The 21587-nt window shown below is 40.0% G+C and overlaps 1 protein-coding gene and 1 non-coding gene across 2 annotated transcripts; both read left to right on the top strand.

The window, feature by feature from the left end:
• The first annotated feature begins 8593 nt into the window (after positions 1-8593).
• On the top strand, positions 8594-8666 carry trnak-uuu (transfer RNA lysine (anticodon UUU)). The gene has a single exon. It is a non-coding gene; the product is annotated as a tRNA-Lys (tRNA).
• A 351-nt stretch (positions 8667-9017) lies between these two features.
• On the top strand, positions 9018-21254 carry LOC113036071 (solute carrier family 25 member 36-A-like). The gene is made up of 7 exons (XM_026192114.1): positions 9018-9502; positions 12013-12177; positions 13658-13735; positions 15890-15990; positions 19386-19452; positions 20673-20962; positions 21055-21254. The coding sequence occupies exons 1-7, from the start codon at positions 9462-9464 to the stop codon at positions 21246-21248; spliced, it is 936 nt and encodes a 311-aa protein (XP_026047899.1). The 5' UTR covers positions 9018-9461; the 3' UTR covers positions 21249-21254.
• The last annotated feature ends 333 nt before the right edge of the window (positions 21255-21587 follow it).

The raw sequence follows: 21587 nt of genomic DNA, 5'->3' as shown, positions 1-21587 counted from the left end.
TTGCTTTGGATACCCTGATCGCCAATAGTTTGCATGGAAGATGCCAAATTATATGCAAGCACTCACTCACTAACTAGTAGCTGAGTCGTAATAAAACTTGAAGAAACACAAACCATAAGAGGCGAATATTCACCAGGCAGAACCATCTTCTTTTCCAATTTGTGTTGCATGTTTCACAGTCTTCTTAGTTTGTATACAAGTCAAATAGAAACTGCCAGAGCAACCTCCTAGCAACCAAAACAATTGCAAGGAGAGAAAAAACTGAGGTGACCCTTGCACAGCTAATATGTAGATGTAAGAAGGCACTTCCTTGACCTCACTTCAGTGTGTTTGTTAATACAACAGATGAGTAACCCCAAATTCGGTTACACCATTGTTCAATAACCCTTTCCTTTGAAAACGTTTTCATGGAACAAGCTGAAACGACTGTTAGCCACTGGATCAGCATTCTTGGAGGAAGCTCTCAGGCCCTCAGTGGCTCATTGTCTGTAACTTCCTCCTGCTTCTTCTGCAGTAATATCTGAAGGTACGGCAGTCATATGAGCAGAGCTGTTGAACGTGCAACCACTTAACTTGAACAGTTTCCTTCCCACTCTACTCTGCACCAATGGAAGTCATGGGATGGGGATGACAGGGATTATGCGGGTGATTGGGAATATCATGTCTGTGCTCATGTGTGCGCATTTGTGTTGCCACGTGAAAACCTTTAAGAAGTTAACTGAGCAAATGTGTACTATGTTTGAGTGTGTCTTTTTTTACAGTAATGCTAAGGCTGTGCTAATATGATTTTATAAGAATTCAAATCAGGCTTGGGGATCAGATGTGTGTGTGTGTGTGTGTGTGTGTGTGTGTGTGTGTGTGTGTGTGTGTGTGTGTGTGTGTGTGTGTGTGTGAACATCATGAGATATGGGTTGGCAAGAGACACACTGAGTCTGAGAGACTGCAGTGTGTGTGAATTCCTGACATCCCAGATTGATTTTCAGTGAATCACGGGTTTCATTCCTTGCTATGTGAATGGAGGAGATTATATAACACTGTCTCTCTTGTTTTCTTTTCCCCCCAATTAAACTAGATAAAAGTAGGACTTTTATCTAGTCCCACTAGTAGAACCAAATTTGAAAAGGTTAGCAGGTTAAAACACACACTTAAGACTGTGAACACGATAAACACTGAAACTATGTGTTAGCATTGAAAATTATTTACTTGTTAACATATTGATGTTAGAGTGCCGAGCATAATTGCACCTGGAATACTTTTATGATAATTGAACGGCTGATTTGGGCAGCATTAGCATGAATGCTAATGCTAATGTTTTAGCTAATGCTTAGCTAAAGCCTTGAACATATAGTTACTTTAAATTTACATAATAAATTTATGTTCAGTAGTAAAGTTAAATATGTTTAAGTCAACATGACTACATCATTTGTCATGGCTGTCAATTTAAAAAAAAAAACAGTACAATATTAATATATTATCAGTAATTTGATGTTGAAATCGCCCCAGACAACTGAACCGAATTTCTGGGATTTCCTTACCTGGATGATTGAGCATGTATCAAAAAAATGTCACACAAAGGGAGGTGGAGCTTGACTTGAGTTTCAAATGGAAAACAAGCCTTTATTATGGAAAATTACAAGAAACCGAAAACAAAGCACCAAGGACAGTGGCAAAAACTAAACTAGAACCTAAACTGGGAAAACTATGAGGACTGTGGTAACTATGAATCAACTATGACAACTATGACAAGACATGGAGGAAGGTAACACAGATGACCCGACAAAGACAGAATGAAAACACACAGACTAAATACACACAGGAGGTGATCAGGAGAAGTGGAAACACATGGGAAAACAGCTAACACAAATGAATATCATGACAGCACAGGGAAAAATAACACTAAGCACAATGAACATAGAAACAAGACTTTCAAAATAAAACAGGAAACATAACGAGATGCTGACATGACACGAGCGTGACAACATGAAACACATGACAGACTAAGACTAACATGGTGGACTGACGAAGAGAGCGAACACTGTAGAACAACCAGAGGGAAAAGGGAAGTGGAGATGAAACATTGAGCACAAAGAGAGACTTATAAATTAGAAGTTATAGGAAACGAAACTAGAATAAAACTCAACTGAATCCTAACTAGTAATGCTAACACAAGAACTTAACATATGAACATGACAAGATGCAGACATGACACGAACTGGGTAACGTGAACCACACAGACATGAAACAGGACAGGTTAGACACACGAACCAACAAAGGAGACTAAAGCACCGGGGGTGAAGACACAAAAGGATCTAATAAGGAGGAACTATAACTGAGGATCTAGGAGCTAACGATGATTAAATGGACCAAAACATAAACAATGAAAAACCAAATACAATGAAACTCAAAACACTGGGTGACACAACCCAGGACCATGACAAATAAGTTAGTATTTTGCACTTCCTGTACCCTTTTCTCAAACTCATTTGTTGTTTTGAATGTGATTTCAGGTACATGAATGACATTTTCACATCTTGTTTTACCACATAAAACACACAAGTAAATATCCCAGTTATACAATGAAACTTGTATAATGTGTTATAACTTGTAACTTGTGTATATAACTTGTAACATGCGTCTTGGTCATTGTGTCCTTGGGCAAGACACCCGTTGCCTACTGGTGGTGGTCAGAGGGCCCGGTGGCGCCAGTGTCCAGCAGCCTCGCCTCTGTCAGTGCGCTCCAGGGCAGCTGTGGCTACAATGTAGCTTGCCACCACCAGTGTGTGAATGTGTGTGTGAATGGGTGGATGACTGAATGTAGTGCAAAGTCCATAGGGACTAGTAAAGCGCTATACAAATACAGGCCATTTACCATTTAAATCAAACTTGAAATTGCGTGGGATATTCAAAGTCATGATGTTGAATTCAGGGAATTAGTGGTGTCGATGTTATATAACTGTACTATACTCAGTGTTTTATCTCCTTTGACTGTATTCACTCTCCAGAAATCATAAACTTGGAGTAAGTTTGTGGAAAATATCTTGTTGAATAAAGCATGTATGTGTCGTAACTTTTTATTTCTTAAAGCATAAGAGAATAACCAATTAGCCCTTTGTCAAACAAACCAGGACAATGCTAACTTTGAGGCCGACCTATGAAAACCATGATCCCTACACTTCTTTGTAGCAGAGAGGATCCCATTGTTAAAAACAATGAAAACTGTTGGTTTTCTTCTGCTTTTTCGATTGCATTTTGCTTTCAGACTACTTTGTCATGTTAGTCACCGTTTCGGTTTCTTCCTTTCCTGTTCAAGCCAACTTTTCAACCACATACCTACCTACCCATAAATCAGCAGTGAGCTAAGTGGAGTTTGGGTATTTGGATGGCTTCTCCATTGTAGCCTCTTCCTAGGTTGAATTCCTACAATCGATATAATCGGAACAATAAAATTAGCAACAACAACAACAACAAAAAAAGATGCCAGCCATCCTGGAGTTTAATCAGGGCTTAAAGATGCCAGGCAGCACGTGAGTACAGCGTGGTTATCTCTGTAATGAGTGACTATGCGAGTGTCACATGTGCTCCACACATAAACCCAGTGCCCTGGAAATGGTTAAACTTTAACTGGCATTACCCTAATAAATTTCACTCGTGTACAAAAGAAAACATCTATCTTATCTCCACAAAACAAAACACACGATTTTAGGCCGTATAATCCCTGTGAACTGTGTTCTTGGAAATACTGCAGGTAAACTGTATAAGTGGTAAAGGCATGTCTGTCCGTATGTCATTTGTCTTAATTATAGAAGTTGAGCTGCCCAGGTGATCAAACAGTTGTTTGATCATTCATGTGTTTACTGAGCATGTGCGTTCCCGATGTGTTTTAAGCACAGCAGTGGTGTGAAAGGTCTGCTTTTCTTCTTCTTCTGCAAAAAAAGAGTCAGTATTCAGAGTAAAATACACATATTTTCTGTAGTAAACACATCATTTATTGCTCTTGTGGTGGCCAAAGAACTGCACATTACTGCACAGTCATACACAAATACCTGTATTTCCTATATACAGCATATAAACTAGTCTCCTTATATGGTGCACAGACCTTGCCAGGGATTACTTCAGAGAGGGTTTCCCCAAATCAATTTTCTTTATAAGGGAGCACCCTAATATGGCCTCCGCCAAGCTACACAGTCACTGTCTCCCTAATACAGTGGGTGCAGGAACCTCTGGCGTCAACTCAGGGGGGCAGTGACCTTTTCTCTTCCTTTAAATTACTGCAGTTGGATAGATATAAGAGCTAAAGATATCCTATATACCCTAAAAGTGAGCCCCTGGTTGTTTAAACAAAGACAACAACACTTTTGCTGAACCAAAGCAATCATGTGCCAACATGCCATATAGTTAAATAACGTCATATAGTGATTGGACAGGAAAAGTATTATTCAATGTATCGAAATAGTTAGCTTAAGTTGGCTAAAATCAGCTACCATCACAAAAGGGGACACACAAGAGCAATATTAAGAAACCGAGTAAATCCTGATAATTGCAGTAGGTTTAATCCCCAGTCTGCATATAAAATAACCGACTGGCCACAGGATTGCTTTGCACGCTCTGTACGCGATTTGTCATTTTTTTCAAGACGTTTTTGTTGTTCTTGTTATCGTGTTTGTGCTCAGAGGTTAACCAAGAGGCACAAAAAAAGTTTGCTCTCAAAGGTCAGACTAACTTTGTATTTGACTATTTCCAGACAAACCAGCAGGAAGACACCCACCGAACGCTGTTTGCCTCTGCACTGACAGCCAACACAAACACACCAAAAATACATTTCCTCACAAACAGACAGCAAAGAAAAAAATCTATACTCAGCTTGTGCGAAGGGTTGGCCTGTCTAGTTTGAAGAGTTTGTGCAGAGTCAAAACTTACTGCTGTAGAGACAGACTTTTGGGAGACAGGTCTTCCTACTATGCAAAAGATCGTGTTAAGAGGCAAATCGCATTTACTTTTGTAAATAGTAATGGACATAGTAAATGCACAACCTTGCAAAGATGTCCCAATAAAGAAGCAGTCTGTGGGAGCAGGACAGATCACATAAAGGTAGTAATAAGGACCCACGCGGAGTGAATCATGGTTTAATTACCTTACTGTGTATCATTAGAGCAGTACAGTAGATAGTTAAATAGGTTGCAGACAGTATTGGTTAGACTGAGTTATCATGAAATTGAGGGAGCTGGAGGCAGGGCAACTTACTATAGCCGGATGGCTTCAGGGAGATCAACATAGGTTAGATCAACACTAGTTTCACCAAAACTAAAATACACAATATGGAGAAGAAAAATTGGACCCCACTGCATAATCGTTGAATTCAAGTGTTTTCAGTGTCACAAAATCAAACACTTGCTCATGGAGTTTGTAATTTTTTGTTAAAGAAAGAGTCATTGTAAAGGGCTCACTGGATTTAAGCTAGCATTGCGACAAGTCAGTTTGTGAAATTTCTTCTCTCCTAGATATTCCATGATCAGCTTTAAGTGGTATTCATTACAGAATGGAAGTGTTTGGGAATCACAGCAACTCAGCCACAAAGCTTCAGACCACATAAAGTTACAGAGTGAAGTGCTGAGGCACCTCTGGCATTAATATCGGCACAAAAGCTATGCACTGGGAGCTTCATTGCATGGGTTTGCATGGCTGATCACCACGTGCAAGTTTGCCTGATGCATGTCACAATAAAAATCCCTTTTCTAAATTGCATAAAATGACAAATGTTTGTCCGATCACAAATTCATGGTAGCTGCCGCACTTTGAGAACATCAGGAAAATGATATATTTACATAACATTAAGTTCTTCTTGAGTAAAGACCATAATTATATTCCAACACATGTAACACCAGCAACTGTAAAAACTTGCCACTGTTAGCACGCTAGTTAGCACTAAGCTCGCTGTCTCTACTGACAAAGTATCCTCCTCTAACATAGCTGTTACATAGCCACGAGTGTGACCACTGTGAATGAAGGCGTAAAGCATTCCACACTTAAGACTGTGAGTTCTTCAACTTTCGATAAGTCACTTGTCACTTCCTGAGTTATATATATATATTATATATATAGGTTCTGCAGCATCCGGTCCCGTACCAGCAGACTGAGAGACAGCTTTTTCCATCAGGCCATCAGACTGCTGAACACGTCATAGACACCTCAGCTTCACTACTGGAACTTCAACATTATGCACTCCACACTGTATATAAATGCCACTTGTTTTGCACATATTCAACTCTGTATATTTTATATATTTTATTTATTTATTTATTTTTTTTATTTATTTATTTTTTTACTATTTAATTTGTAAAAATGTGTATACACACACACACACACACACACACACACACACACACACACGTAGGAAAATATTTAGTATACACATCCAGAAATGCATACACTATTATATATTGTACATATATTTATTAGTTTCAGGTTGGCCATTCTTGTATTTTGCTCGTTTGTGTTGTTGTGTTTGCACATCCCTGTTGCTTGTGGGGCTCGCACACAAGAATTTCACTCGCATGTGCTGTGCCAGTGTGCCTGCACATGTGATGTGACAATAAAAGTGATTTGATTTGATTTGATTTGATTTGATATATTTTGAGAGTTGACATAAGACGCAGCCTCACAAAACCATTAGTGTGGCTGTAGCTATACTGACTTATCAGATCGTACCGTAAACTGCAAATTAAAGAGCAGATAAATAATAAGATTAAAAGAAGTGAATGTAATCTTTTTTTCAGCTAATACTCAGTGAACATCAGCTCTACACATAGTTTTTTAGTTTTTTCCCTTTTAACAACATATAAGATTTGGTTTTAGATTTTATACTAATAAAAATCTCATAAAGGCTGCCAGGGCAAATTGCCCTACAAAGGTTTCTGTGGTTTTACGTCATATATTGTCATGTACATGACAACTGAGTTATGACAAAAATGCTATATGAGTAGTGCAGTTCTGATAGAGGGCTCCTCTGTGTCCAGAAGATGTAAGAAAACTAACTGCTTTTGTTCCCACCCTCCCTCCCTTTTAACAGTCAGACAGTAACATGATTACACGAGAAACTTGGACACATGATCTGACCTTAAGTTCAGCTTCAACTCTAATTATGAAATTAAGTGGCGTATGGATTTTATTCTGCTGCCCAAATTGGAAAACCTCATTTTAGTCTCTGGCGAGAGTTTATCTATTTCTTTCCCCCCTACACTCACACACACAGTTGCCCATAGTAAATGCACAAAGAAACTCTGTATGAAATATTTGGGTTGCACATGGATCCAAACTGGATTGAGATCCAATGAGCCCATAGTGGAGCAACATTTTCCCCGCGTCTGCATTCATCATATCAAACATGTCATACATCAGTGGCAACAGAAGGCCCTTTCTTTTAAAGACTGCAGGATCCAGTCTAGTAGTTGCATTACATAGCCACTGCATTACAGCCACAAGACGCAAACCACCTTTAGCAGCCTCTAAACCCTCCTGAATGGGAACCTGTCTAACTACCTACACCTAGAAGGGGCCTATCTTGTGGGTTTGGGGGCATCTTACATAAGGAATATATGTTAAAGAAACAGTTTCTAAACTTAAACAAACATATATATCTATATATATATATATATATATATATATATATATATATATATATATATATACACATATATATACACATATATATAGTGATATACTGTAGGTTTTGTTGTTGTTGTTGTTTTTTGTTTGTTTGTTTGTTTTTTTAAATTTAATCACCACTGGTAGCAGCACTGAGCATCTGTGTATGTGAAAATAATAACCTGTCATGTAACACACATGACATACTGGCACTCTGCTACAAGCATAATGATTAAACCAAAAACATGATTACTGGAATGCGGCTTGACAAGTTATATTTTTCAGAATTCTTTGCTTGTTCGATACAATGAAGTGTCACGTAACAGCTGCTTCCCAGCAGTAAATGCTTGATAGGCATAGTAAGTGTCAAAACAGGTCATTGTAACGTGATTTCACTTATCCAAAAAGGTTTGGATCATGGCTACCTTTTATTTGACAAGCCACTAAATTATCAACATGTTGTGTCCTCAGTCATGACAACTGACCTTTAGAAGATAAATTATTGAAATTAAATAATGATATTCAGTGAGTTTAATTATTTTAAAATGTAACACAAGTACATTGTAAGTAACTGTAATTAAAATACCTAAAAATGAACAGTAATCAGTTACTCTACTTTTTCAGTGGAAAAGTAATTTAATTACAGTAATGCGTTACTTAGTAACGCGTTACACCCAACACTGCTTCTGAGGTATCTGGAACACAGCATTAAAAAGCAATTGCTGAGGTTATTGTGGTTACTTAACATATTTTATATACAGTCTGTGATCACAACACTAACAAAATGACTGCATAGATGGTTGCGTTAAAAAAATGGGAGGCAGGAAAATAATAAATCCTTGTAACTACAAAACTACTCTAGGTGTTATTGCATTTTTAGGGAGCTTCGCTTTTAGAAGTTGAACTACAGATTTGATGGAGAATTAAATACGTTGAAGCCACCATGACCAGAGCCCGGATAGCTCAGTCGGTAGAGCATCAGACTTTTAATCTGAGGGTCCAGGGTTCAAGTCCCTGTTCGGGCGGCGGAAGTTTTAAATATCGAGACTAAACACTGAGCATAAACAAAACCCAAACTGGAACTACATGATATAAATTTTAGGAGTCGTGATTATGTAGTTCTCCAACTAAATGCTGTGGCTTGTATTCAGCCATTGTATTCGTTTATATGAGTGCTATATCCTGGTGTCCTACTGTAACCTGAACGAATACAAATAAAAGCTTTAGATCAACCTCGTTTCGTGTCTCTTCTACGTTACATCAGCCCAGCTCGTTTCTCTGAGTCCAGTGACGATCTCTGCCCTCAAACGACATCACGTGAAAGAATAGTGACAGGGCGGGCTCGCGGGATCCCTCAGCCAATCGGCTCCTCTGTTTTGCGGCTTCCCATTCGACGATAAACATTGCGACGTGACCCGCAGAGCTCCTCAGTGAGGCAATAGCACGTCAGCGGGAGGGAGGTCGAGTGTAGTCCATAGTTGATCTTATTACCACAAGACTGGAATTACCCGACAACATTAAAGACACGCACACTTTTACGGTGAAGCAGTGTCCCGTTCAGAAAGGAGAAGACGCTGTCCTGTCGCTCTGACGTCTGCCATTACCAACGCACTCCCGCTAGCCGTGGCAGCTAGCGCGAGCTAGCTAAGTTAGCTGTTACATACCCTCGCTTTTAGCACGCAGCTGACCTCCACCACAACACAGACCTGCTGAGTAACATTTGCTTGCTACGACGGGGTCGACATTCCCCCGTCTCTTCACTTACGTTCCCGTTGCCCCCTGTGTGGTGCCCCGTGGACGCTTCCCGAATATGATCCACAATGAGTCAAAGAGATACCTTAGTTCATCTGTTTGCTGGAGGGTGAGTATATTCCTCGTCTTCCTGTCGTCAGAGCGGGGCTAGCTAGCCACACACTGTGAGTTAATTGCAATCGCTATAGACGCTGTAGCTGTCCATTATGCGATATCCGTATTGATGTTTTGTGTATTTTGGCTTTGGGTAGTTGCGTAAAGGTAACCCAGAGATAACTTTTTGCATCACTGTCAGATGTCAGCTAATCTTGTCCTCACGTATGCGCACTCGCAGTTTTCTCAATGACATTTCAATGTATGAATGAAATGGCTTTTTACGAACACTGGGAAGTCTTCGTCAGAGTTGTGTATTATCATATATTATTTATAGCTACGACCAGGAAAATTTTGGCTTTAGAAAGCCGGCGTCTTTAAACGTCTGTGCGCCTTGTGTGCAGCAAAACAAATGTGGGCAGACTCCCAGTAAAGGTCACTCGAAATAGTGACATCTCAACTATGTCAGCGTATCTTAACTATAGGCTTGTATCAAACTCGTTTTCCAAAGCATATTCGGTATATAGCACGTTCAACTATGATTGAATCACAGCCTGGGACTGTTACGAAAGGGTGTGAATCAGCAATCCTGTATTTTTGCAGATCCGTGAATTTTGCAGAAACGTTCATCTTCCGTCTGAAAGACTGACCTGGTACACAGTGAAACACAATACTAGTGTTTCAGCACTAGAAATGGGCAAAGGGATCATTTATCAGCTTAAATGAGCTCTTTGCTTCTCTTTAACAACATGCAGCAGTTTATTACACTGGCATACTAAACCATATTTAAGAAAAGCACGGATAAGAGTTCTGCTTTTGTAGGCCTGAACATGTTGAGTGGGTGTTATCTTGTTAAAGGAGTCAGTTTTTGCATATTAAGCTGTAGTCGTATGATGTCTCTGATGTCCTGCTTTCCCTTTATATACAGTAATTATCTGACTCTTGATTACTTCACCTCTGCTAAAAACTGTGTTTTGGGGACTTGCTTTCCCTGTTTATCTGTGTGTGTGTGTGTGTGTGTCTCTCTCTCTCTAACACACAGACACACACACTCTCTGTTTTGGTATCAGTTGAAAATTAACTTTAAGTGTAGATAACTGCTGTTTACAATTCTTTTGCTATTGCCTAGCCTAAACTAAACCTAACAGGACCTGACCAATACAGTCCTGTTAGGCTCAGTTTATTTATCGAGTTCATGTAGATAATATTCTTGTGCTTTGTCGATGCAGTTTGTTTTACTTTTCGTACCTGACTGTACGTTGTACCTGCTGTTTGAATATTTGTAAAAACTGTAAAAAAAATAAATAATAACAGTATGTTTACAAGATATGTTAGCCACCATATCTATTGTACCTCATGCTTAAAAAAAGTCTGTCTTAAAAATTCAAAATTAGCAATGCATGGGAGCCCCGAATATTGCAATGAACATGGTGTAGGCATTAAGATCATTTAGAGCATCAATGATATATTAGTTTTCTTTTCACATTCAGTTTCATTACAATTATACTAAAAGTGATACATTTAACTTGTACATCCCCATGATCTAAGACTGCAGCGTTAGCTTTGTACACATAAAATGAGGTAGCCTTTAGTTTCTGTGAAACATAATTAGCTGCCATTGGTTGAAATAACCAAGCTTTATTACTACATTTACACTGTTCTAAGAATCCTCTTCTAACCATGATGATCTAAACCAAGGTTCCAATGTTTTCTGCACTTAGCTTTCTGATATTAATGGCCACTTGAGTGGCCATTAATATCAGAAAGTATAGAGATTTATTTTTATATTTGAATCTGCCTGACAAAATCCCCTTGTTGTAATTCTAAATGTTTAGTTGCTGCAAACTGGCTACTCTTGGCAGTTTCCCTTCTCAGCTTCCTTTCTGGCAGGCTAACCAGGTCAGTCTTCAGTGCTGATCCTACTGTGATCTTGAGATCCAATAAGCTTGCGAGTCATTCCAATCAGAACTGGCAGCTAGGGGAGAACTGGTTCACATGGCACTACAGCAATGTAATTGATTCTGCAGAGGAGAACAAGGGGTATAACTGAAAAGCTCGCTGGAGAGGCAGCTGATTAGGAAGAATTTATAGTATTCCAAACATATACGATTACTTATGCTTCAGAGAAACTAATGATACATCTTTGTCCTGATGTATGACATGATGAATACAAAGTGGGGCTGGCTGCACCTGACTTTGAAGCCTGCTAAAAACAGAAGTATTTTTATTTGTTTCCTAGTTTATTAAAATCCACATATCTAGGAATTTTAATATGGTGTGGTGCTAAATGGGAGCATGCTGTTACTTCCCAAGAAACACAAAGCATTCCTGGCTGGCTTTCTATCCCAACACTGTGCTTTTTCTTGTCTACATGCCTGGGATCTTTAGAATTCCACTCACCACACCGGGTGATTCGTTTAGGCAACGCTTTGCGGATCTTTTGGTAAAGAATACAGGAACTGTGTGTGCCGATTTTATCTGTTGTGCTTTGCTGGCTCACATCAGCCTTCTCTGTTTTTGTACCAGATGTGGGGGCACCGTAGGAGCCATATTGACTTGTCCACTGGAAGTAGTGAAGACCCGTCTCCAGTCATCCTCCATCACCCTCTATGTGTCTGAGGTTCAGCTCAGCACTGTCAATGGGGCCAGCGTGGCCCGTGTGTCTCCACCGGGCCCCCTGCACTGTCTCAAGTGGGTATCTTTTAACATGTCACACACATACACACAGAGCATATTTTGACATTGTACATAATGTTAGCATTGCTTTGAATTAGCAGCTTACAGTTATTTGAGCTAAAATGAGTGGAGCTGTTCACATGTGTATTCAGTTGTCTGTACTCTCCCCGAGAGGTGGTTTAATCTGGCCAGTGCCCCCCTGGCAAAACCACTCTCTCCCTGAAATACAACTCCTCAATAGCAGCCTTTGGGAGAGGTACACACAGGAGAACACACTAGTTGCTTTAGTCAAAGAGGACATTTCACAGCAAATCCAACTGTTACCATTTATTTATCTGTGATTTTATTTGTGAAACTAATCATCAGTCACAGTATCTGTTATGACAGTCACAGCAATACCATACAGATTTAGGCAGAGGGTGTAGTGGTTTACACATTGGACTAACACGTTAATGATCCCTGGTTCAGTCCCAGAATGAGACACAAATCCCAAATGTAGGGTTTCATTAGCATCCGATGTAAAAACCAAACCCATTGTGGCAACCCAAAAGCAGCATGGCAACTTTAGAAGAGGAGCGAATGCTACTCTGAAAAAAGTGTGTTCGATGGCAGAGTGCCACCTTTCCAGTTTAGTCATATGGGAGTTGCCAGCTGCAGCTTTGCTCTGCAGGATGTAGTGTATTCCTAACTTATTCATGTTTTATATGTTCTCCAGCTGCTGCTGAGTACAGACATTGTTGACATGTTGCAGGCTGTAGATGAAGGGGTGCAGTCAGCAGGCCTGTGTGAAAACACCTGGCTACCCCTGCTAACTAAAGCTGAAACTGCACACCAGTATTTAGACCTGATTCATGACTGGAGACTGAAACTCTTCAGCTTTTGGAAGCTGTTGCCAAAGACTGAGAAATGAGCAAAATCATATCACAATTTCTGGCTCTAGTTTAATTATTACTACTTGTAAATCTCATGTTGATTTGGGTGAAAACAACCTGCAGCATAGCACATTGGGTGCTGCCACTCTTTAAAGTGGTGGAGTGCTCCTAATCCTTGGGAACAAACTGAGACATTGTGTTTTATTGTGTGTCCCCCTAGACCTTGCGGTGTTCATTACACACGACAATCCAAGTGTTGGAGTGACAGTTTTTGCTATTCTTAGATTGCCTGCTTGTTTTAGGGCTTTGAAACTAGGTTAAGGTTCCACACAGAGGGTCTGGGTTGGTGATGTGGTGAGGGGGGCATAACAAAACTGTAATGACTATAAATAGGGCTGGCACTCTGGGATTGTCTGACTGGCATCATATTTAGGAAAAGACTTTCTGTCAGATAAACCTTTGAGTTTTGTGCAATACGTTGCTTCTAATCCACATATTTCTGTGTGTGTGTGTGTGTGTGTGTGTGTGTGTGTGTGTGTGTGTGTGTGTGTGTGTGTGTGTGTGTGTGTGTGTGTGTGTGTGTGTGTGTGTGTGTGTGTGTGTGTGTGTGTGTGTGTTTTCAGATTGATATTGCAGAAAGAGGGACCTCGATCTCTCTTCAGAGGCTTGGGGCCAAATTTGGTGGGTGTGGCACCTTCCAGGTAAGTTATGTGATACGTTGTGTTTTTCTTACTGTTAGCATTACGTACAAAAGCACGACCTGATATACCCGTGTTGGTTTTGTTAATGCGTCATCATAACATAGGACCAGGATCAGTATTACAACTAAATCACGTTGTCTGAGCATTCAGTTTGCATTAGAAGTTAGCTAACAGCAAACTTAACTTGATAATATAATTTATTATATTGGCATATATTTATATAATATGGTTATATATTGGCATATAATATATTTATTATATTATAGAGCCATTTCTTGTTCATTGCAAAGCTATGACATCCCAACAGTATGACTGGTCAGTTGCCATATTGATCCTGGAACATCAAACCGTGCTTTTATCTATATCCAAGCACTTTTAGCTAACATCACAAACACTCACACTCTGATGCAGTTGGGTCAACTCGGGATGGTAGACGACCAGTTCTACCACCTGAACCACAGCCGGCAAATGAGGGGCAGAAAGAGACTGTTAGCCAAGTACTAGTTTAATAGTTATAGTTAATTCTATCATCATTATTTGTTATCAGTTTCAAAACATTGTGGAGTCAAGCTGAACAGATAAAATGGTTTGCTCTGATGGTTTTATTCTTATCTTTTTTCTCACTGTCTTCCTGCATTATTATTTTGACCATCCATAATCCTCCATTTCATCTTTCTGAGTCATTCCTAGATGATGATGATTATCCCGCTATGTTCAGCTTCCAATTTTGGAACATGTGTCCAAATGTTTACTGGTTATTAAGATTCCGTATTCGTGGGTGAATTAATGACTGTTAGACAAGAAAATTTCCACCACCTTGTTTTAGTTGGTGTGAGGTAATTCTTTTGAACAGGTGTCATTGATCTACTCCAAAAAAATTTATTGTTACTGTGGCCAAGTAATTGGCCTCTGTTCCTTTTTGACACCAAAGGCCTTTCTTGGCATCATTTCTATGCAGGTCAAATTTGTACAGCCATGTTCTGATTGTAGATTGATCCATGTGCACACAGTAAGCTACAGGAGTGCAGGCGTATTTAATCATCTTCTGCACTCCTTGCTGCTGTTGTAGATATTTTTGTCTATATTGTTACATAGTTTGATATCATAAGCTCATATAGTTTTTGACAACCTTGAAGAATCAAGAGCACTAAAAATACTGTGTGCTTTAGAGAAATGTTGATTTAAGTATCTGGTAAAAAGTCTACAGCTCCATAGCCTGTGAAAAACAGTTGTGCTCTGTAACTACTACAACGTTTGCTGAGGTTACTTGGTGACGAAGAAGAATCAGGGATCCACACTCATTAAGGAGCCATTCATTGTCATGGCATTCTCAGCAGTTTGTGCACCACTGACTTCATGGCGACGTGTTCACATAGTCTAAGCCTGGGGAAAACTTCTAACCAACTGCCATAATAGTTTCATTTCATTAACCGCTCTGACTGGTAATGAGAGAAGCAAAGTGGTGACTAATGGCAGTGGGCAGCAGCTAGTGCTGCGGAAGCAGGTGCCAGTGCTAAGCATACACTAAGTGTTTTGTTAGTGTTATATGAACAAATGGTTAGGTAGAGGAAAGGAAGGAAAAGAGGACTCCTGAGTACAGATGGAGATTTAATGAAAAGCAAGCAAAGATTCGCACTACAATGTGACAGATGAACTCCAAACATCATTAAAAGTCTGACTAAGCACATTTGACAAACCGGTGTACAAATGAACCAGATGGCGCACAGCGTAGTGCCATTACTGGAATAAAAGCAAAAGCAGCGCTCCTATTTAGACACAAGTGTGAACATGATCATTATGACCATTTTAATTAGTGAAAACAACTAAAGATAATTACTGCAAATAAATGAAGGCATGCTTTTTTTGCTGAAAGCCTTATTTGTCCAACTAGGCTGATTTGCTGAGAATATTAGTTCTGCTCTTGGCTTTACACCTAATGAATTTTTAAACCCCATTAAACTGAACCAGACACGAGGGCAGTTGTACACTTGTTAATGCAGTGTAATTGATGAGCTGTATTGCTACTGGAGGCAGTGGCTCAGACTAATTAGTTGTGCACTGAAATACAAAAACATGGCATATATAACTTGTTTTGCCTCATTCCAGTTTAACACATGCTGACCCCCTTTTTTTGTCCTCCTTTTCTGCTAATAGAGCAATCTACTTTGGTGCTTACTCCACTGCCAAAGAGAAACTGAACGGCGTGTTGGAACCTGACTCCACACAGGTGCACATGGTGTCGGCTGGAATAGCAGGTAACTACATGTCTGCAAAAAAGTCTTTTTTAAAGTCAAAGTTAAATTAGTTGCATAAAACACTCTCAAGTCTTTTTCTTACAGTCTTCTTCTATGGATTTAAGATTTTAACTTCCTTGCCTTAAACTTAAAGAATCCCCACAGTGGTGGTACAAAAGACTACTAGTACCTACTCTACTCAACTCAACTTTACTGTACTCGGTTTCAGTCATTTTTTTCATGATAATTGAGTACCACTTAATATGCATAGGGTCGTTATAGCAACGCGCCCGAAAGTCCACGGCGTCATTTCTATCCAACAAACAACATGACAGCAGGGGATAGTGATGCAATACCTGCTGCTCAGTGTATGGCTTTTTCAGACTCCGGGACCACCGTGTTGTTTTTGTGTAGCCGTTTCCCTCGTTGCTGGATTTCAAAAATGGCGTTTCTGATTTTTGTAAGAGAGTGGCTCTCATGAGTCATCGAGTTACGCCATTGACTGGCCAATCAGTGTCATGCACTGATTGGCACATGTTGCACATGTTGCACATGTTGATGTCACATTTCCAGAACCATAAGTCAGTTTATTTGTACATTTGAACACTGGAGTCTGTGAAGAATGACTCACTTTTGGAACCAGCCTCAAGTGGCCAATGTGGGAACTGCAGGTTTTGGCACGTGTGTGTTTTTTGTTTGTTTTTTGTTTTGTTTTTAAATTAGCTTTTGTTTTTTGTGCTTTCTTTTTTTCTTTATCCAGCACAAATATAATCTCTTCATTCTTAAACTAATTTGGTGGTGCAATAAAGGTCAGACTGCAAATATGAAATGCACATCCATATCGTTTCCTTAAAAACTATAGAGTTTTAAATCTATAAAGTCTTTTTCATTGCAGTAAATGGCTATGTCAAAAGAAGAAGAAGGAGAAAACTAGAGGTGTTTTATGCAACTAGTCCCCAAGGCATCAGACAGACATGCATCATCGTGTCCTGCTTTTTAGAAACTAAAATAGCAGTTGTTTCTAATGTTGTGAGCATATTGATCTTGACTCTTCAGTGTTGGTGAGCTTCCACAAATAGTCATGTTACATGAAAGTTAAAGTGGTAAAACTAATATTGTATCAAATTTGATTAAAATCCAGTTCCATACAAGTTGTGACGTGTGTACAATGTAAATGACAACAGAATACAATGAGTTGTAAATCTCATCAACCCAAATACTGTTCCCAGTAAAACATAAAAAAAAGTCATGAAATGTTCAAATCTAGACATTTTACTTTTTATCAAACATATTAGCTCATGTTGAATTTGATGGCAGCAACATGCCCCAGAAAGTTGGGTGAAGACAGCAGAAGGCTATAAAAGTCAATTGGACTAAAAAGAAACATTTGGAGGAACATTTTGCAACTAAATAGGTTACCTGGCAACAGGTCAGTAACATGATTGGAGCATGATGATGAAGAGCATTTTAGAGGGACAGCCTTTCACCAGTTTCCAGGAAACGGTGTCTATAAATTTCATCATACTGTTAATCAGACATTAAATATCTCATCATCTACAGTATATAAAATCACTAAAAGAGCTCTAAAAGAAATCCCTGTGCACATTCTGGATGTACAGACAGAACTTCAGTAAAAACAGGAATGATTCTGTCATGGAAATCAGTGCATATTTCTGAGATTTTCAAATGCATTGCATTCAGTTTTATTTCGATTTTACTGCGTCCCAACTTCTATGGAATAGGGGTTGTAGGAAAATCCTACAGGCATCACTTGTGTTTCTTTACTAGTTGCTGTGTGTGTGTATGGCTCCCTTTGCAATGCTGATTAAAATAAATGTGTTATGAGGTCAGATTTAAATACCACTCCACAATTCTCTGATGCCTTGCATGTCAGGGGTGGGTTATCTGCTCTCAAGTGGCTGATTGTTTTGGGAATAATAAACCTGTATGATATGGGTCAGTCAGACTGCTTCACTGAGTTTCTGGGTGAATCCAAAGTTCACAGTAACACCACTTGTAGCACACCATGACTTAGACCTTTCAGCAAACCAGTCAAGGTCAGCGTCACTACATTTCCCTCCAGCAGCAACCAACAGAGCTGCCTGAGCTGAAGTGACAGGTGACGAGGTGTTAACAGTCATCTCATCTTTACGTGACACACATAGCAGAGGCTAGAGCAGTTTTCTGCTGTTGATAGCAGGAAGAGTAAGCGTAGATGCTAGTCTTTCAGCCTCAGGATGGTTGTGCATTCGATGATTCCTCGTTTATACTATTCCCACAGTATTTTAATTTATTTAATAAAATATCAATATCTGGTCTCCATGTATCGATATAATATCACCATGCAAAAGATTGCGATACTATGCTGTATTCTTTTTTTCCCTTCCCTACCACTAACATTTAAATACAAATATTAAGTAATATTAAGATGTATGGAATATAGATTGCATAACCTAGTAAAAATCCGAATCGCAGGTGAAAGATGACATTAAGAGGCTCTATATAGGAGCGTAAAGTATAATAGACAGTGCAGAGTGTTTCCAGTTTTAGGGTTTGAAATAAATTGTTAACAGATGATTCTCTGCTTGACACACTTGGATATGATGGTTGAGGAGCTGCAGAAAGGCTCAGTAAAAATAAAAAGATAATGCAGAGCTTTTCTAGTAGAGCTGAAAATGAGCATAACCGTCCCTATTATCCCTTAATCCCTCAGAACTGCAGGTATCCATGCGGCATTGTAGTTTTGCAGTACTCTTGCATTAAACTGTTATTTTTATGTAAGTTTATTTCAATCAATGAACAGCTGTTCTCTCCCGTCATATCCATTCTGCTGTCTTTGTGTGTGTGTGTGTGTGAGTGTGAGTGAGTGAGTGAGATTTCACATGACGTTGTGCATTATGTTAAATCCTGCGGGGTGATGGTGGGAATGGGATCTTGAATGGTTGCATGCCGGGTCTTTTCGCAAACACACAAGCCCTGTGTCTGTTTTAGGCTTTTACTCTACCGTAGCTCTCCTCTCGCAAGGGCATGAGACCCCCGCACCACCAGGGGTCTCTAGCTGCATCTGTGAGGAGTTACTTGGGTCTGCGTGAGTACTCGCCACAGATCTGTGCTTCTTCTTATGTCTGGTTCTTCTTTCTCTAACTCTCACCTAGCTCATTGGATAAGATGGAGTTTTTCTCTCTTTCTTACAGCTGTTAGCATGACATACAAATCTTATAACATGCAGTTTCCCCTCTACTTGGGGCTACCTGCTTTTGTGGCTTTGATATTTTTTTAATTTAATTTAATTTATTTTTTTTTACTAAAAGAACCTGTTTATTCTTACTTTACTGTTAGCATCTTGAGAATTAGCTTATCATATTTCTTAATTTTGTAGAAGAGTAACCTTGTTGTGTTTTTTTTACCCTCTTTAGGTTTTACAGCCATCACCGCAACCAATCCAATATGGCTCATAAAGACGCGTCTACAGCTGGATGCAAGGTGAACAGTTCATGTAGCTTTCTTTTTCTTTTTTGTCTGTTGCTCTGATATGCGTCACCACACAGATATTCGCTGTCATTGAAGAACATGTTGCTATCTTTATTTCTGAATCCTCCTTCATAGTTTAAACCAGTTCTACTGAACGAGCGCTGCTTTTGTTTGGACCTTGTGCAGCTCGCCTGGCTGGGTGTGGTCTGTCTTTCATAACCATAAAGCTTCAGGCTTTGACTTTCCTTTATTTTACATGTACAGTAGGTTTCAGAAGTACTTGTAAATCTGACTCTGAAACACTAAGAACAAGGAGCTGTCTGTTTAGATATTGGTTGAATTTAAAGAGATCACACTCAATGCTCTGCATTTAGCTTTAAGTGTTTTCGTGCCCTTCCCACGAGGCTTGCTATGCAAAACGTTGCCAAACTGACTAAAGGTTAATTGGCATGCGCTTCGGTGATCATAGAACAGTTTTCACTTTACACACTCGAATGTGTTTTCAGTGTAAATTTAAACAGTGAACTGGAGACAAATCCTGTGCTTTTGTATTTTCTGCAGTGTAATCGAGGAGTCCATCTTTGCAGGAGCCTTGCTTTGTTCTGTAAACGGGTGGCTTTGTTTGTTTTGTTGAGTAATGTTACCCGGACAAAGGTTAAATTTCATTTGTGTGGAAGTCAGGTGGCTCAGCTCCCTGTTTTATGTTTTATATTCTTAGTAACTGTGTGCAGTTTTCTTTCGTTTAGGGGTTTGGGGGGGGTTCTGTTTGTATTTTTTTGGGGGGGGGGGTTACCCCTGAGCCATGAAAAGCTGATGTGGCATTGTCATCACCTCGCTGGACAGATGGCTGGGCGGCGTGAACACCCAAGTTTGTGACTTGAGAACGAGTCACTCTAGCATTTTCAAATTGATACCACAGGTGTGTCTACTGAGGATCTCTGAGGTTGAATCTCAGTGATCTCGACCTCAATATCAAGGTCAGAGGTCAGGTTTTCTGAAAGTCATCCAGGATTCTGAGCTTGATATCATAGGTGTAACTAATAAGAGGCTGAGTGGCTGCTGGAATTGTTAATTATTTTACATACTGTGCTCTGTAAATGCAACTTCTGTACAATATCTCTTCATCCCTCCTTAAAGTCTCTGAAGAAGAGCAGTTTTTTCTCCAAATCCACAGTGAGAGGAAGCAGTATGCTACACAGCTTGTAATCCCTCCATTTTTCTTGTGTTTTCAGGAATCGAGGCGAGCGAAGGATGAGCGCTTTCGAGTGCGTGCGTCAGGTGTATCAGACAGACGGCTTTCGGGGCTTCTACAGAGGGATGTCGGCATCCTACGCCGGCATCTCAGAGACTGTGATCCACTTTGTGATCTATGAAAACATTAAACGGCGCCTCCTGGAGGCCAAGGCACCACAGAATATGGACGAGGAGGAGGATTTGACAAAAGATGCTTCAGACTTTGTGGGGATGATGCTTGCTGCTGCCACCTCCAAGACTTGTGCCACATCTATTGCTTACCCTCATGGTGAGAGGCTGTTACTAGCTGTTCTCATCTGGATGTCTGATCACCCCCCATTATGTTCTCTTACCCACCCTCTCTCTTGTTCAAATTTGCAGAAGTGATTCGCACGCGACTACGCGAAGAAGGCAACAAGTACCGCTCTTTCTTCCAGACGCTAACGACAGTGCCCAAAGAGGAGGGCTTCCGCGCCCTGTACCGCGGTCTCACCACCCACCTGGTACGCCAGATACCCAACACGGGCATCATGATGTGCACCTACGAGCTGGTAGTCTACCTCCTGAACGGTTAAAGCCTCCCCACCCCCCTCCCTCCTCTATTTGGAGAAAGGAGACCCAGAGCACCTGCACACCAGCTAGCACAGCTAACAGCCTGCTTCCAGAGACAGCACCTCAACTGCTGTCTTGGTGACACAAGACAACACAAGCGGTCGTTCATAAAAAAAGTCTGGAGTTTTGTTGTATAGACGAAGAAGGAGTGTGAGAAAGATCTTTGCGTTGGTTTGGGCATCGAGGTTTAGCAGTGGCAAAGAAGTAGATCCCCTATTTTCACTTTTATTCCATCCTTTTCTCCATTCTGACGTAAACTTTCTTCCTTATGAAGAAAGAAGCTAACTTCCAGTATATTCTAT

Source organism: Astatotilapia calliptera, chromosome 14 (assembly GCF_900246225.1).
Source record: "Astatotilapia calliptera chromosome 14, fAstCal1.2, whole genome shotgun sequence".
NCBI lineage: Eukaryota > Metazoa > Chordata > Actinopteri > Cichliformes > Cichlidae > Astatotilapia > Astatotilapia calliptera.
This window is presented reverse-complemented; position numbering and strand designations above follow the sequence as displayed.

Bases quoted from the DNA above. Each gene is read 5' to 3' on its own strand.
- LOC113036071 (XM_026192114.1), top strand. From the start codon at position 9,462: ATGAGTCAAAGAGATACCTTAGTTCATCTGTTTGCTGGAGG. The intron at 19,453-20,672 runs GTGAACAGTTCA...TTGTGTTTTCAG, and splicing joins CGTCTACAGCTGGATGCAAG to GAATCGAGGCGAGCGAAGGA. The intron at 20,963-21,054 runs GTGAGAGGCTGT...TCAAATTTGCAG, and splicing joins ATCTATTGCTTACCCTCATG to AAGTGATTCGCACGCGACTA.